The sequence below is a fragment of the Trachymyrmex cornetzi genome, unplaced genomic scaffold (genome assembly GCF_001594075.2).
Source record: "Trachymyrmex cornetzi isolate Tcor2-1 unplaced genomic scaffold, Tcor1.1 scaffold346, whole genome shotgun sequence".
NCBI classification, from domain to species: Eukaryota; Metazoa; Arthropoda; class Insecta; order Hymenoptera; family Formicidae; genus Trachymyrmex; species Trachymyrmex cornetzi.
The window spans coordinates 253,670-272,742 of record NW_017298173.1 but is presented as its reverse complement, the minus strand read 5'-3'; the positions used below and the strand labels follow the sequence as shown (position 1 = coordinate 272,742).

Sequence of the window (19,073 nt, the reverse complement as noted above, 5' to 3'; positions counted from 1 at the left end):
TTATTCTTTAACGCAAAGCTACCGGGGCTATTTTCCGAAGCCCCATGGAAACGGCTTTCACCACGGGGAAACAGCCATCGGACCACGGCGTCTCGACGAATCGCATCCTCATGTGCTCAAACACCCATGGAATTTATATCTTACCGCGGGCGGTAGATTAGCGACGCGATGGTAGATGTATGCATTTTCCATGGCATCGGTCGAAAGAGGGATAAACCCCCCCCCCCCCCCCCAGGCCAGATTCGGAACACTGTCCGTTTGATCCGTGGCGTTAAGGTTATATGCAGACACCTAGTCGACGAAGAGCCGTTCAACAAAATTACTTCGGGCTCAAAATTTTCCGAGAAATTGGAAACATACGACTACCCTTCGCTACTAGTGGCTCGCGGCCGAAAGCTTCCGAAAGTTTTAACTAAATTCAACTCGGGCGTAAGGAAAGTAAAAAGTTACGTGAAAGTATTCGCGCGTCCTGACTAATCCGTGCAAGAGCATCAACGCGTGCAAAAAAAAGGGTTGACACTTATTGTTATTATTCAATCTCAATCATATGCTGATTTGAATATTCTTAAAAAAAAATTATTTCGACTTGAATTGTTGGAACTAATCCGTCGAATAAATTTCAAAACTATATAATCTGTTAGGCTACATCTAAACGTGGATTTTATCTAAATGTAGAGTACAATTTGAGATAAAATTGAGATAAACGTTCTTCTTTTTGCATAAATTAAATAAATATGTTTGATAAAATGATAATTAAAATATATTTTTTGGCAAATTATGGCCTCAGAGATAAAAACAAAACCTTATTCAATTAATAGTAAGACTTTAACAGCTTAACTAAAAATTTAATTAAAATATACAATGTTGAAAATCCTATCATTTTGAAAAGGATGGCGTTCCATTAAATTTCTGACGAAGAGGATTAATCTCTGAATACGCTCCCAAAGTTTAATGCAAACGTCAGAGAATAATCTGTGTGTAATATATAATAAGAGCACGTGCCGTGCGATATGCATGACGCGTACGCGTTGATATCTTATCGTGTAACAGACTCCTCCACAAAGAGTATTTAAATCCACCATGTTACAAAAGAATATCGCACAAGGACGTCGAGACTTATAATAGCCATGATAATAAATGGAGATGCTCAATAATAAACGACATTATCACGATCTTGTTACGTAGCTGCGATATATAAGAGATATATCGTTGTTTTATAATTTGATAGACAAAAATATCGATGTATTCGTGAATGAACGAGAAATCGCATTTCTAAAATTGATAGATATATCAATGGTAGATGTTATTTCGAAATTTATCACAAAATATCGATTCTTAAAAAACAATAAAAATTACTTTATACGTGATTAATTATATTCCTATAGTTATATATACCTACATTATATTATTTCCCCTGCGGTACTAAATTTATGAAAAGTAATAAAACAAATGTGTAAATGCGAATGTTTGTAAAGTATTGAAGAATTAAATAAAATATTGCTTTATCAATAATATATATAAAACATGCAAAAGACGAGCACAAAATAATACACAGTATCATATAAGTTTTCCTACAACCAAAAAAAAAAGCTAATTTATAACAACGCTGTAATATATTTCCTAACATCAAATCGTTATTTAAAAACATTGAAATGTGGTCAAGTGATGTGTTTCTTTCTTATTGAATAACAATTCAATATAAACAATTAGTAAAACAATATACAGTTATTATAGAATTGTTTGAGTTTAAATACTGCATTTTACGGAAGCCAAGCTAGTATAAAGCGATTTTTCGCGCTTTTGCATTCTATAGGTCACACGATGTAAAAACAGAAGCATTACCGGGACGATGCATGGGCCATCGCGAACGAGGCTGGTAGCGACATACAGTAGGCGAGCGCGAATGGAAAAAGGTCTTTTCAAGAGAGGTATAGAAGAGAGGCGGGCGCGCCCCCGGGGAATCGTGCCAAAATTGTTAACGGCCGGGGGACAGCCGTGTTATAGGTGGCATGTGCTCGCAATCGGTCGTCCGGCAAGCGAGAGAGAGGTGGAGACAGGTGGTCGGCGGCCCTGAGATACCGGTCGCGGAGAGAACTGAGGCCGCTTTATTGAACTCACACCCGATAGATACGCTGTCCAGTCGAGGCATGTGCGAATCTATCGGGACTAAGCATGCCAAGTATCGACGTTCCGTTACTACATCGATGATGCTAAAAGTCGACATGCTCCGACGTGGATTGACGAGAGAATTTTACAGGCGATCGTTAGATGAACTGTAGATGGAGCTTTTAACGAAGAAGAGAAAATCTGTAATATTCTTCTCTAAGCCGATGGTAAACTGACGTGGATGGTAAATATTAATATTTCCCAATTAATTATTCATACATTATAGTAAATATTAATTCAAAATATCAATATATAGATTATCCGTCGTCTTTTCCCCAGATACCGTTCTCTTTTTTAAGGCGGCTATGTTCGCGAAGAAAGAATAATTTTGCCAAGAGTATATAAAAATTTAAGTAGATACAGATCTGAAAATAATTTTATTCGGTCATTAAAATAATTACATAAGAAACTCGAGCAATGCTGCAAAAAATTGTTGACATTCTAGTAACCAGTTTGAGCGTCCTACATAATTATTTTTACAGTTCAACAAAATTATTTTAAGATCTATGTCTAGCTACATTTTTAAATACTTCAACAGAACCATTTTTTCTGTCGGGGGAATTTTCTGAAGACTGACTCCTCCCCCACGTTACCTTGCATTAATTTTGATCTACAAAAAAAAAGATACAGTAAGAATTTGACCAGTCATAGTCAAATATAGGGAGAATAATCGATTATGATTGATACTATAACAAACAATTAAATGTAAAATTATTCAGTGACCATTCTGACCAATTTTAACCTAACCTAACCTACGTGCATTTTTGTATGCATCGGAAATTGTAACCGAAATGTTATAGCTTCTATTATAGTTTTGACAATTTTGATATGGCAACCCCAAAGGTAGGTATATAAGATATCACGCAACATTTCCGTCCCCAAATCCAGCGTCTCTCTCGTAACTCTTCGCCGTTCTTCTTATTGTATGTACTAACGAACGAGAAGGACCGGACATGGCGGGTTCTTTTTTCATGATTCTCGCGGTGTTATGCGCGGAGGAAAAAGAATCGAGCGGAACGAAACGAAAGACGGAATAATAACACCGCGGGACATCTGCGGTCGGGCAGAGATCGAAATACGAGATGAAGGCTTTCGTCTTTCGTCGTTGTCGCGCACAAAGCGCGGATACAAAGCGTGACACACGCGGCGACGTAGACCAGACGAGACACCCGATAGATTCGTTCGCACGGCTAAACAAACATCTTTTCGGAGGCGGCGCACGAGCCAGCCCAATATAAAGTGGTACGAAGTAGCGTATCGACGAGGGTGAACCAGTCGATACTTTTTTCTCGGGCGAAGTAAGTAATATTTCGCGCTGGCGAGATACACTCCGACGAGCGTATTTCACGCTCGAAAGTACCGAATTATTTGCAGTACCGATAATATCGCGAGATCGATTTTAAATCTTAACTTGCACGTACGGGTTTTCCTCTTTGCTATTTACGATAGCGCGGCACGTGAGACAATTTGTCAAGAGCTCGTTTGTAAAATAAACTCAACAATACTAGCAGCTGTCAAAAATTCAATTTAGAGATCATAATAACAGATGATTAACTTGTACTTTTTTTCGTTGTTAAACGAAGAAATTGTAAAATGGATTTCACAGAGACAGAGAGAGAGAGAGAGAGAGATATAACAGATGATTAACTTGTACTTTTTTTCGTTGTTAAACGAAGAAATTGTAAAATGGATTTCACACAGAGAGAGAGAGAGAGAGATGTGTGTGTGTAAAATGTTTGCTTTACTGCAATCTTTGTTCTCAGTACTATGTAATTTATGTCCAACTTATCGTGTAACTTCATAGTTGGTTGTTTGGTTTTTGTTCTTTCCTATGTTCTATTTGTTTTTAAAGGTTTTTTTTCTATGTATTTTAATTTCTTATTTTTTAATTTTCCTCTATTATAATTTTTTAATTTGGTTGAAGATTAGTGATGGATATAATCGATTATTTCAGACGATTAATCAGTTATTTTTTAGTCTTGAGAATCGATAGGAGTGATGGATAAGATTATCTGCACCTCGATTGCACTACAGTCAAAAAGCGTAATCGATGAAAAGAATATGAATCTAAGCATCACGTGTGGATCCGATTTTTTATTTTCTGGTTAACTTATGGTTAGACTTAACCCTCTTTCGGCAATGTGCGTTGTCTTTTAAGGCACAGTCGATATTTTATTATGAATTTTAAGAAAAAGAATAGATAGATCAGGGTTCGTTATTGCTTCCTAAAAAAACTTGGTAGATAATGTTAACATTGAGTGCGCAAAATGTTCCAGTTTTTTTTTCGTATGATAAGGACGAATCAAAATCATGTCTATTTCTTCAACAAACCATACTTCAAATTGCGTAAAATTTTGAGCAAATAAAAAATTTAAATTCATTATCGTGTTTTACATAAGTTTTACGCCAATTTCAATATTATATAAAGATTTTACTGTTAAAATAGATTTTTTAGTGTTTTATTATTTTTTCACTGGCATAATTGCAAAATAAATATTTATGAAGATATATAAGATGTACGTAAATCATGAAATATTCAAAATCGAAGAAGAAACTCTTCGAGGAAGACTTCACGTTAAATTCGAGAAACGCAAAAGATGTTCGTTCTATTATTAGTTGACTGATAAGAAAACTCTGCACTGTATAACCTTATATAGCAAATCAGTAGCGAAGAATATCGTACACATTATTGTACACAGACTGTGTCATAATATTTTTATTTTAGAACCTTTGTACTCTCTCATTTTTTTAATAAAAGGAATTTAATAATTAATCCGCTGTAAAAGTATAATTTTATTATTTTTTCGCGAAAAAAACTTAACTTTTTACTCATAAAAATCTTCATTTCCAAGGGCTCAAAAAATTCAACTTTTAGAAACCAACATCACATCATATTATTTTTTTCTGAAGTACACACCCTCAAGTATTGTAACACAAAAGGATTTTTTTCATTCACTCATACAAAAGTAAAGTTATAAATTTTAACCAATATTACATTTTTTTCAAAACTGTTACATTCAAATTTATAAAAAAATAAGTAAAATACAATTCAACTTCTATTACAATAAAACCTTTTTGTTAAAAGTTTCACAAATATATAAAAACTTTTTCAGATTTATATAGTTCAGAACGAATTTAAAACAATAAAAAAAATTGCTATGGATCTCAATGATCCAGATTATACAGATTCTGATCAAATATTTCACATTCCAGTAGGAAGGATTAATCTGACAACAATTGAAAAATTTTTTTAGCTATGGTTAATCACTAAACTGATGATTTCAAAGAGACTAATTTTTAAAGCCATTAAAAAACCGTCAGTTTAGTGATTAATCGTAGCTAGAAAAACACAATTTCTACATTATCACCAAATTAAGTGAAATTAAGTCTAAACCACAAGTTAATTAGAAAATTAAAAACTTAAAGTTTCACTAGTTAAGAATTAAAACTGCCATTAATAGAAAAACAAGAGATTGAATAAGAAAGCAATAGCTATTTTACTTTGTTTTAACGCGCTTCTTTTCTCTTCTTTTTATCATCTTCCTCCCTATTAGATATATATGGCGAACCAATCAAAAAAAGAATCTCTATTATTTTAACTCTTAAGAAAAAACCAGACCATCGCATTTTTTGCGAATTATTTAATACAAAAATTATTATTCCGCGAAAAATATATTATTTCAAGTATAAACTATATTCCACTAAAAAACCATAAACTTTGATTAATGTTGTCAATTAATCTATGTTGCAGCTAGCACTAATTATTCGATTAATTATAACCAATGAATCTTAACCATAGGCAAAATGGCAAACTCTCTCTCTAAAGTTTATTTTATTTTCAAAAAGATGACTCGCGTATAACGGCACCTTAATGTGATAAAAAGTTGATTGGAATCACGGGAACGTTAATTATCGATTGCTGGTGCTAACCAGACGCGCATCTTTATTAATTCTGAAAGAAACATTATTCGTGAGTACCACCCTAAGCACATAGACGCGACTTCTTCGCAACGCGAGTAAGCAGAAAGATGTAGCAGCGAGGAATCTCTCGGAGATTTCAGACGCGCTTTTTATTTCTCTTCACGGCTTTCCATAGGGGCCTTTGCTTGTTCGCGCGTACGCGGCCGTTCTCTAAAAGGTCAAAGGGACCACGTCCTCATCTTGAAAACATTAATGAGCTGCCTGCTGCCGACGACGTACAGCGTACGTACACGCTGCGCGTACCAGGATGCATACGTCTTTCTTGAAAAAGCGCGGCATCGAGGCAGAGCAGACGAGAATCGTGCACAATTATACAGGAAGCTACAAAAATATCTTTTAAAAATTTGTTGCGAGTTTTTCAAGAGTTTAAAATTAAGAGAGAAATTCATGTAAACGTGCATTGAAATAAAACTCTCCATCGTAAAAATAAACTTCAATTTGCCCCAAAATGCAACTCGACCAAAATTCAAAATAAGAGAATAAATGTTTTTTTCAAAATGCTAGAAAATTTAGAGATTATGTACGATCGGAATATTGATTGAAATTAGTGGATGTTACATTAATATCAAAATATATAAATAATAGATATCAAAGAAGAAATAATAATCTAATCCCTTGAGTTGAATAACATTTTGCTATTTTTTAACTTCCATCATGAGTGTCAAAATGTAAATCAATCTATTTCTGTGATTGAATCGATCAGTTTCCAAACAAACAACGTCTATATTAACATATTAATACAATAAATGTGAGTCAAATTTAATATATTTTTTAGTTAAACTATTCAACTCCATTATTTTAATTAAGTTAGCGACATGTTGATTAGGAGCAGTGGTGACCTATAAAAATAACTCAAATTGGATATATAATTTGACATATGTAAATTTAACAGTGTACTTGATCGACGCGTTTAATACCCACTCAAACTATCTTCCATTTTATATTTATCTTCAACAAGTTCGCAAAAATTTCAAGCATATTCTACTATCATTTAGACGAAGGATCATCTACACGCCGAGCGACATGTGTTGCACATACATGGACTAACAGAGTCTATCGACTATCGTGCAATTTAACCTGCTTCGAAAGTTCCGGCCGATTCGCTGCAAAGCTGTCGGTGGCACGCGAGCGAGCGCGGAATTCTCCCGCCGGGAGAGAAACTCGTTTATCAAAATACAGTTTATCCGAGATTACAATGATCCGTCGCGTATGCGCCACCGTTACAGCGGATAGGATTATTTAGAAAAGCCATAAATACGCAGCGTTTAAATGGCCCGACGAAGGAAAGCGTGAGACATAAACGGAAAAATGTTCGTTAAGAAAAATTTCCGCACGAGCGGGACATCCCCAGTAAAACGCCCGGAGAAACTCGACTTTGGACGAGGCGAGAGATAACATTTCCGATGGATCTCGTTGACAGCCCGTACACGAAGCTCGTCTCCATTTTTGTTCGGCAAACCGTATGAATGACGTAAGAGCGGAAGTCAAACATTGGGATTGAAAGGAATTGATACCATTAGCGTCACGCTCTTGTATACTGATACGCGAATTGCATATCTAAGAAATTTCAAAGAAGTAAAAATATTGCAGAGGAAAATGTTTCGATGTTTCTAACATTCGATTTCGTTAATCTTCTTCGAATTTTCATTAATAGACTGATATAACTTTATCTAAGAAGTTTTAAAAATCTTATTTATAATTAAAAATAATTTGACAATAATAATTTCTAGTAAATATCAGTATATAAGACAAAAATTTGTCGACTGAAGGAAATTTAGTAGATTTATATTAATGTTGTATATAATTAGAATATTCTATCTCCGACGGGAAATTTTCTTTATATAATATATATATGTATATATTGAATATTATCTGTGTATCGTAACTTTGCGACATACACCATGTCATGCGATTTATATATATAGAATATATTCGCTACAAAACACATTCCAAAATACGTTATGATCAATACTTCACATAGTTTTGATGCTTTACAGTCCCTGCAGCGTAATTACGCAGTGATCGCATTATAACGGCCACACGCGGTACACTATCGATTATCGATGCAAGTCGCGTTAATAAATAAGCGATTTGCGAATTGGAAAACGCACGACCAACCGGCGACAAAACCGTACTTAAATCGGCGAAGCGCGACGGCCGAGCGGCCCGATAAAGCGAAAAAGGAATATGAGAAGAAATGCCTCCCTCCCCCCCTTTCTCTCTCTCTCTCTCTCTCTCTCTCTCATTCTCTTTCTCTCTTTACTGTGGAATTGTTCTAGATTTATGAGCTCCAGGAGTTCAGCCATTCAAATTTTTCAACCGCTCCTTCTTGCCTCGGCCGCGGGCTCTCAACCCGACGAGGCGCAGAAGGAAACCGATATAGAAATGGAGGGAAATAACTTCTCTCATAGAACGGTGCCGGTGGTGCATGGATCGGATATTGATGAACTCTAATAACGTCGATATAAAAATTTTTAATGCCCGTTTGGTTCGATTGTTAGCGTAAAAAATTGCGTCGCTATCACAGTAAATCGTTAACGAAAACTTGTGTATCGTTCATACACTGCATTTAGATTGTATTGCACTACCTATTGACGATATATGGATTTGAAGAATCGATTTTTTCTTGAGTTTGATATAAAACAATTACCAATTGCACAAAATAATTTAATGCAAAATAAACTGTGTCAAAATTCACTTGAAATTGATTTGATTCCAAATTCATCGATAAAAGCTGTTAATAACAGACTACATTTAAAAACTACGGCCAATCACAGTCATTTCATTCTTTAGAGAAATAGCTATGATTGGTCAGTTTCACAACTACGGATGTTATTAAACTCGATTAAGGGTATCCGTGTAAACATAGTCATATAAACTCCAAGCATGACAGTTTATGTACTCTCAATGTACTCTAACTCCATATACGAGAGACATCAGATTCCACGCCAGCTCTCTTAATAGCAAACTTCGTAGTCGCACTGTGGCGATAGGAAACGCGCGAAATAAAACTATCATTAAAAGTTGCCGAGCTGGACGAAACTTATAATACTGTGGTAAGATATACTTTCGCTAAGAGAACTTCACCAATACATTCGTAACACATAATTCTAACGGTACGCAGAAGAAAAAAAAAAGATTCATGAATAAAAGATACGCGTTGACACAGTCCACGCTTTTCTGAGAAAGTCGCTCGAGAAGCATCTCATCGCGATTATGCGAAGTTCGGTGTTCTCTGACAAAGATTTTCTCATTTTTCTGTATAATTCCATTAAAAGAATTTTCAAACAATGTAGGACAAAGTTGGAACAATTCAAAATGGCTGTTAAAATTATTTTCAAGAAATGGACAACTAACTTTTTTCTTTTCACACATAGTTTAATTTTTTAAATCTCTATTCTATATTATATTACTAAAGATTACTAAAGTATTACTTGCGATTAGAGTACTTACATTAGAAATTATTACTAAAGGTGAAGAATATATGAGCACGTAAATTTTTAAACTTCAAATTCATATTCATATCACATTTATTATATTTATATACTGAATAATTCTTGACTAATGACAGTATAATCATCTCAAAGTATCAAGTGAAATACTAATTTCTTGATTGCGCCAAGAATTTATTATTGCTTACTAACTTGTATTGCTTTCCCCTCATATAATAATAAAACTTGATTGCATAATGCAAAATGACTTGTGTTATTTTGTTTCTTGAAGTAAATTAGTTGCTTAGTGCTCAAGGTTTTTAGAAATCCTAAGGTCATAAGGTCATAATAAACATATTTTCTCTCTCTCTCTCTCTCTCTCTCTTTCTCTTTGTTACCTTATTTACCTCTTCTGACTTGGCATAAAATAGTAATAAACGTTTTTCTCTCTCCTTATATCTTATCGACAAGGCTCTTCTTTGTGTCGTTTTCCCTGCGAAGGTCGAGTTACGCAAAGCCAAAAGAGTTGCCTTCTCAAAAACCATGTAGTACACATACTTAACGGATCGCTCCCTGAAAATGAGAATTGAGAACGCACGGTTCCAAATGATCGTACTCTCGAATTTGTACTTCTTGACATTTCCACCGTGATCTATATGCACGCGTATTACACCCTACGCTACTGCGTGTACGAGTATTACAAACTCACGTACCGATCTGTATCACGTATCTGTATCGGGTGGAGTCGCTCGCTCACTGCACCACGATAATAATTATCGTACCGGTTCGGTTGCATTGAGATGCGCTCGAGCTCGGGCATAGCGTGCTTCGAAGAGGGAGATGAAATGAACGGAGGCATAAAGAGACGGTGGACAAGAGAAAGAGAAAAAGAGAGGACAGAGAGTGTAGAGAGAGGACGAGTTATGAGAGGGCAAGATCAAGAGAGAGAAAGAGAAAGAGGGAAAGCGGTAGTACCGGTCCAACGTGTCCTCGTCGAGTACTTGGAGGCACGTAGGTAGGTAAGCGTTGTCTTACACCACGCTGATGCTAGTGCCACTGGATACCGAGAGAGTATTCCCGACCCGGCTATTTTCATCCATTTACCGTACGCCAGCGCGTGACAGAAAACCTCGAGTTTTCCTCAACGGAGCTTCGAAGAGCGAAATTAATCGCGCGTCGGTCTTTGCGGAAAATTCTCGATCGCTCGTTCTGAATGGTCTTACTTCGATAAAAGGAAAAAGCGGAATCGTTTGATGGGAATTGACCAAGAATAGAGGTACGCGTCTATAAGATTGCGTTCTCTATATAAAATCGATCACTTTAGCAACGATCATATATCAAAATTAATAAACGACGCTGTGCATTTATATATAAACAAGATTTTAAGTGTCTATATAAAATCGATCACTTTAGTAATGATCATATATCAAAATTAACAAACGATGCTGTGCGTTTATATGAACAAGATTTTAAGTATCTATTTGTTATTTCTTCGTTACATTTTAACATAATTTAACTATTTCCATATAGGATCTTTAATAATGTAACTATCCAATTCTTTTTAATAATCATAATTCATAATCGTGTAAATGTTAAACGGTTATATCAAAGTATAAAGAGTATACTCAAGACAAAAGAGTATAATTCAACGCTGTCGTTTTTCAATTTTAAAACGTCTTTTAACATCGCCAACCGACGGTTTAGTGTGGCTTAGGAATGCAGAAATACGACAGCATATACTCGGAGAATATATTAGAATCGTCAAAGCTTTTATTTCAGCTACGTGGCGGATCTAGTCGGAACGATCGCGAAAACACCACGTGTCGGATGAAATATCGGCCCTTTTATGTACGAGGGTTTAAGAGCGACATATGCGCGGGGTGCATATGCGTCCCCCATGCGTCGCGACGCCACGCAGGGTGCCACTGGATACGTTAATTCATATAATGGCCCGCTATTTCGCCCCGCATAGGAACCTAATTCAGGTGTAATTTTCCATTTCGCGCGACTGCGTGATATCAACCCTCCCTACTTCGCTACTTTGCTCTTGCGTTAATTAAATTATCGCGAAAACGCCAACACAAAGGCAAAGAAGTTAGTTCCAATTTGTGCTGATTCGCGCGCGCGCGCGTTAAAGCCTTCTTTCTAGCCGTCTAGTCGTAGAAGCAGATAAGAAGAAAAGTCTCCAGGCCTAATATGCGCTTCGGCCCGTTGGCGGTTTATCTCGGTAACGTAAAGTCGCATCCGAACGAACGAGAATACGATATCCCCTATGGCGTTATCTCGGCGACCGGGATTTATTTACACAGACAGACACCCACGCACCTACGTTTATCACCGAGTTAACGTAACTCAGATCCCCATCCACTTTTGTCGAAGAAACCGGCAATAGCGGTGGCAGCGTCGCGATATCCAATCTCTAATTCGCATCTGACAGTTGCCGAGGATTTATACCCGCGTTTCTCAGACATTCCGATGCGCCCCCCCTAGACATATTCCAATCGAATTTTGAAAATCTCGTTAAATTAGATTTCATACTCTTTACATTTTGCGCTGCTCCGAAATATACAACGTTCATTGTTCATTCAATGCATAACGGAAGCAATCAATACAATATGAATAACGTATCCAAATTAGATATTGGAAAATCGGAGAGTCGGTTGGATTAAATTATTAGCTAACTATGCATAAATCATTTTTCTCTCAAATCAGCAAATATTTTACCGCCGATGATGCCCCGTTTTTACATGAAGGTAATGATTAATCGTTTTTATCGACAGGACTTTTAGCGACGCCGGGATTCACAGCTACAAGGGAATTCTCTCGAGAATCGATGATATGTTAATGAGGCGATAAATATTTATGCCGCGCGAAGGCCAGTCTGCGATTGTTACGGAATTATATATATATAGAAGAGTGTCATCTGTATTAATAGTTAAGTTGCGGAAGTCGGAAACTCGCGTGGAACAGACAGCTCCTTCACGGTCGGACGAATTTTTGACGATCGTAGAAATGAACAGGGAACTCTCTCGGCGAGGAACTCGGCTGGCATATTAAACGTACCGCCTCCAAGCCGCGCGATAAACTTCGGAAACGCCTGGCGTGCAAGCGTGCGCCGCTGTACAATAATTATAATGTGCAGCTAAGAAACAAGCTCGCGGAAATTAGAAGGGAAATGGGCCGCGGTAATTTGAAAATGCAGTCGTAAACCTCGAATAACTTCGGGCGTTTGAGATGTTACTACTTTGCGCGATGCTGCACGATCTCGGATCTCGGATCTCGGAAATTGTTACGAGCTTTTTCAGAGCCTCGAGGCTTCCATTAATTCGGCGTGTTAATACGGAAAACGTGCACGTAACGAATGTCGTAACAAATACATTACCATACTCGTCGTTCTTAACGCCCACGGCGTTTACTTCACAATCACGTTGAACATCGCGAATTATGCATGATATACATGCTACGATAGTCCGACGCATCTTCTTCGTATACATGTATCTAAAATACAGTCTACTACACTGTTCAATTCATCACGTCAAATTATATCCAATTAACTCAAATTATATCGAATTTGAGAGTTATTTTTAATCATTTCTATATAGATCGCAATTGCTGCTTCTACTCAATATATCGTTAATTTAGCCCACTAAAATAAAATAGAGACAAAGAAAATGTAGAAATTTAAGAATAATAATATTTAATTCATAAAATATATCTATTAAATTTGAATCAAATCTAATTTATTATTTACAAAGTACATACGTCAATATGAACGTTGTTTATTTTGAAACCAGCCACATAAATGGATCGATTTACATTTCAACACACATGAAAGATAAAATTAACAAAATATTATTTTTAATTCAAGAAATTGGGTTACCATTGTTCTTTCGACATTTAAAAGTATTTTATAAATCAGAATTTTTTTGTTGAATCTATTATAATTCTAATTCAGATAATCAAGATTGATACGATCAGAAGCTTTTGGTTCGTTCATTTTTAACCAAAATTTTTCTCAATGTTTGTATTAAAAAACTTAAACGTATCGTCTACACAAAGCACAATTAAACGAAAATATTTATCAAAAATTGTATTTGTTTAATGTCGGACGCAGAATTTTTAGCTAGAAACAAGGATCGCATGGCACAGACATTCGATTGCAAAACCTCGTTAGATTCGCTCGCGAACATTGTTTTTGACAAACGCAAACGTGCAAAGCAATTTTTCGACGCGTCACCGCTACAGAAAAACTAAACGCACGCAAAACCCTGTGCGTTCCACGGAACCGCGTTTATCATTTTCCATCACTTCTTCATTCCTCGTATAAACACGTATACTGCTCTTTCTCTCTGACTCTCTCGCGTGCGCAGCGTCGACGTCTTTGACACTACGGCGACGAGCACGGGGTGTGCGCTTAAGCCGTTTTAATCCTTCACCCGTACGTGATTCAACAGCGGAAGCCTCGTCGCCGAGTGTAATAATCTAAACGTACGAGACATGCAGGTTTCCATTCGTACAACTTGGACGGATCAATTCATTCTGCTCCGTCACCAAAACCATACACCTAAGAGACAGAGGGTAAAGAAGAGTGAAAATCGTTTATTACATTCTCTCGGGAGACCGTGTCTCCTAATGCCCGGTTTCACCAACAGATAACTTACTGGTGGATGGGTCTATATATAGAATTTCCTTTTGTGATAGTATTGATTCAACAAGAAAGGCGAATACGTTTACATTGCTGGTGAAAAGACCTAAATCCACAAAATGCGATACAGAACGGTGAATATAAAATTGTGCGGAATAATGCAAGGAACTTATCGAAAACGGATATCGGTGTAAGAAAATAATTAAAAAAATTGTAATAAATACATGAATGTATTAACGATTAAAAGCAATAAGTAATATAAAGAAATCATTATTGAAAAAACATTATTAAACAACAAATAAAATTAACTAGTGAAACTAGTCAATAAGTTAATGTAATATTTTAAATAAAATAATGTTTAAGCGTAAGAAAGAAGAGGGAAATTCAGGATAGAAAGGGAGAAAGGAGGGAGAACGAGACGAGAATCGAGCTGAAAAAGGTAGGAAAAGAACAATAGCTCCTCTTCGTCGTTCTTCGTATCGCTGCCATCGTTCTTTTTCTTTGACTCTGCTCGTGATATCATTTCCAAGCTTGCAACGAGCTATACACTGCGAACGGAGTGAAGTGAAAGAGAGACAGCGTTTATTATTAGGTTGCAGGATGCAGAAAGGATTTTATGGTGCACGGTATGTACGAGGCAGTTGCGCGATTGATCGAATAAACAGAATGCACTGTGCTTCCGATGCGTTAATCCGAGAATCGCTATTTCGAGAAGGAGAGGCAAGTGTAGCGCATTCATAAAAAATGCAATGCGCGCATCATGCGACACGCATTAAATCGCAAACTCGTCCGGATGCAAAGCATGCATCGAGCGAGGATTACGAGGATTAGTATGTTCCACGGTCAACGGGAGTTTATGTATTATGCATCGGAATACGATAGGAGGCGTGATGCAAAAAAAAAAAAAAAACCAGAGAGATAGAAGCGTCTTCGCAAGATTTTAGTTTACGATATCGGTAATGTTGCACGGAGCGCTTTCAAGGTGCGCACTCCACTAATGCACCTAATGCCACACATTATCAATTAATTTCGTCACCATCGCGCGTCTTCTTGATACCTCGAGCTTAAATCCCGTAAAGCGGTATTAGCAGCGGCGAGCCAAGTGCCGCGATCTCCAGATCTCCTCCGCCCGCCCGTGAATTTCATATCGGACATTTAACGACCGTTTATTCATCGTCTAATCTTTGCGCGGCTTTTTCACGCCCCGCTGCTTTAAAGTTCAACAATGTAAGTACGCATAGTTTTAAACTCCTCGAGACGGAACTTCAGGACTTTCGTATTCGCATTAACGGGCGCGCGATGCGAATGTCTGCGGGCTTGTGTGCGTATGCTTCTGCGTCGGTATGCATTATTACTACATGACGTAGTTGCTACAATCTCGAAACTTTGAGCATGAAACTTTAAATAGAAATTAAACACGAGAATACTAATGGCATGGAGCAACACATATCCGTGTTAAGATTAGCGCGCACGTACTCCTAATCTGTTTCATCTAGAACGTCTGGATTCATGTAGTATAAGGTCCGATTTGTTGAATGTAATTAAAACAGTTTCGACACACGTAACTGTCAAATAATTAATTTTGTATACACTGTTCAAAGTCAAATGTCAATTTTAACGTCAAGCAGTATGGTGGATTTTCTGAGACATGCAAAAATGTCAAAATTAACATCAATTTTGTCAATCTGTGAATAACTTGCTCCCAATGAATGAGTGACTTGGTCTTTTTTAATATTGCTGAGGACTCTAAAGAGAATCGAAACGTTCAAATGTAATAAAGGAGGTATCACACAATCGTTCGAGTAATTATTTTCAATCAAAAAATTTTGCATTCGTATATTGCGCTGATTCTCATTAGCTTACTTTCAATGCTACGTTTATTGCATTTTATGATTGAAAGTCTTTTAATTTTAGTTTAATTATTTTTGTTAAAATTAACATTTTATTTTTAACAGTATTTGCGCGCGACTATCGAATCAATTACGATTGCGATAACAGAAAAATGTAATACAACATAAAAATATTAAATTTTGAAATATTAAGGGTCTGATAATAATAATTACTTTTACTTATTGTAACTCTTTATCGCTTTATTCATTCATGCAGATACTTCATTGATTGCATTTACTATAGATAGCAAAGATTCTTAAGTCAAGTGCCGATGCAGTCATATCGACATAAGAAACTCTTGCAGTCTCGCATTCATTAAAAAAAACGTTACTTTGAAATATAATTATAATTGTCGTCATCAGATTTCTTGCGTTATTCGCACAGTGCTCCAGTATGACAAGGATATTGATTTGCAAGAGTTTAAGGGTTAATCCTCCAGTTAATCAAACAAAGAAAATTTTTCTCTCAGCAAATAATAAGAACCCGCGCACAACGGAAGAAATATTAAAAACAGATATAAATATTAAATATACATATAATATTAGAGAATAAATATACGTATAAATATTACAGAAATAAAAAAATACGAATACACACAGAAAAATACATACTATACGCGTAAGTAGATAATAATACTTGTGTTTCAAATATTTCAAAAGTTTAAATATCCACAAATCTATTGTATCATAAGTTCGTCACAAGTATTAAATTTATTCAAATTTCAAAAAATGTAAACAAATGACAAACGAGAATTGGCAGTGAACGGTACGTAATTAGCTTTAAAAAAACTTTAACAGATGTTCAATTACATGGATCTTTTTAAAGCTAACTACGCACCATTTTCTATGCCAATTCCCATTTGCCCGTTTGTCATTTGTTTATATTTTTTTAATTTGTCATATCAAAAATTTGAATATTGTTACCTTTATTCAAAATATATTCTAAATCCTAGCAAGTTTAACACTTCTATCGAGCTTATTAAATCAAATTCGATTAGTTTATTATACAGAGTCGTTTCTTCGATCAATTTTATAACATTTTTCAAAAGAAAATTAATTCTTATTTTGCATATAATAATTTATTTTAATTTTAATTATATTTCAATATTATGTTATATCACAAAGGACATTCTTCGTTAAAGATAACTTTCTTAAAAAAAAGAAATTGAGTAATTACTTTTTTTAACAACAGAATGATATTTTTTGTGTGTGTAGAGATTAAATATGATACACAGATACATAATGGATCTAGATAAGATATAATATACCGAGTGAAAATATAATAAATTTCAATAGTACTAGCTGAATATTTATTAAATGTAAACATATATTCATAAACACATATATTATTAATAAATGTATATATATATATATATAAACGAATATAAATATAACAAAATATAAACATAACAAAATATAAACATATATTATTTAGTATAAAAAAATGTCACTTCATTATCATTTTTAGTAAATATTTATTAAAATTTAGTACATTTTTTCTCAGTGTATGTATGTTCAATCTCTGTTTCTAACATTTTTATTCCTCTAACATTTAATATTTATTCCTATTCCTAATAGGAAATTTCCTCCATAGTGCGCAGAGCCTTAGGTTCAACCGTAAAAAAAACAGAAGACAGGAATTTCTTCCATTGTGCGCAGAAGGGACACAAAATGGAATTTTTTGTTATCTTGAATGACTACTCTATAAACACCTCGAAGAAAATCTCTAATCTTCAAGAAGCACTGAAGTGTAAATAGAAAACACCAAACTACATATGTCTACATTTTCTCGAACAGCCAACGTTATATATACATTCACAAACAATCTCTGTATATATAATTAATCAGGTAAAATAATTAAATAATGTTGTTGTTATACATCCAATTGAAATAAAAACATTGCGCAAAGAAGAAATGGAAAACATTCAATTTACAAATGCTATCACCGTGATAATTGTCATTAGCTTTTCGTATTTAATTGTTTACAGAAAACATTGCATTCGTTGTACGCGATCAATAATATTCGAAACTCAAATGAATTAATATAGAGCATAAGTAATAAATAAATATACTGCGTATCATTGTCATTAATGATATTATCGTTGCCATCTCTTTTCATTGAATCCTCTCGAAATCATATTGACGAGCAGTAATTTGATACATTGTTCCTACAAAGTAATTCGTTATATTATTTCTTTCATTCAAAATAAAGAGATACGCACGTACGATATATTTCTCCTAGAAGAAATTTCCTAAAACAAAACCAAACGTTATAAAGGAAGAATGTACCTTGAAAGATTTTATTCAAAATAGAGATACACGCGTATATCTCCACAGAAATTTCTTACCATAAAATCAAATGTTACGAAAGAGAAAAGAGAGTAATCACATAAAATAACAATCCATATTCGCTCTCGGATGAATAGGAAAAGAGCGTGTAATTCTCGTGTTAACGAGAGTTCTGCGTAAAAAGTGTCGGATTGCAACGTAAACATTTCGCACGAGACCATCTGTCTGACGTCTACATGACAGAAAAACAAAAGAAACGTTCGCGCGAAGGGGCGCGTCCTTCGAATTCTTCGCGCGGAGCAGAAATGCAGGTGCGCTCGTTCGTAATCGCGACGTCAACAAGACCATCCAGATGGAATTATCGTAATTAATTATTGAAAAAATTAAAACAGTTAAGAGAAAGAGACTCACCCCGCGGAGCGTGGCAGGGTCGACGGCTGCCGACGTCCCGACGTCGTCCCAGGCAGTATCCTCCTGGCCGAGGTCACTAACTAGAAGAAGCCCGTGCACATCACCCATGATTCCCGTTTTGGCTGGCGCGTATTCACGAGGAGAAACTTATCCGTCACACTCTGCGGGGGCCGGTGCTACGGGCGGTGCACGGTACACACACGGGGCGCGAGAGAACAAGAGAGAGAAAGAGAGAGAGAAAAGAGAGAAAGAGAGAGAGAG

At 35.7% G+C, this 19,073-nt stretch overlaps 1 protein-coding gene across 1 annotated transcript in view; it reads right to left on the bottom strand.

The window, feature by feature from the left end:
* LOC108763232 (insulin-like growth factor-binding protein complex acid labile subunit) overlaps nucleotides 1–19,023 on the bottom strand; it is a 230,433-nt gene extending 211,410 nt beyond the window's left edge. The window contains exon 1 of the mRNA XM_018510679.1: nucleotides 18,813–19,023. Coding sequence (XP_018366181.1) covers nucleotides 18,813–18,920 — 108 coding nt within the window. The 5' untranslated portion in view covers nucleotides 18,921–19,023. The remainder of the gene's footprint in view (nucleotides 1–18,812) is intronic.
* Between the last annotated feature and the right edge of the window lie 50 nt (nucleotides 19,024–19,073).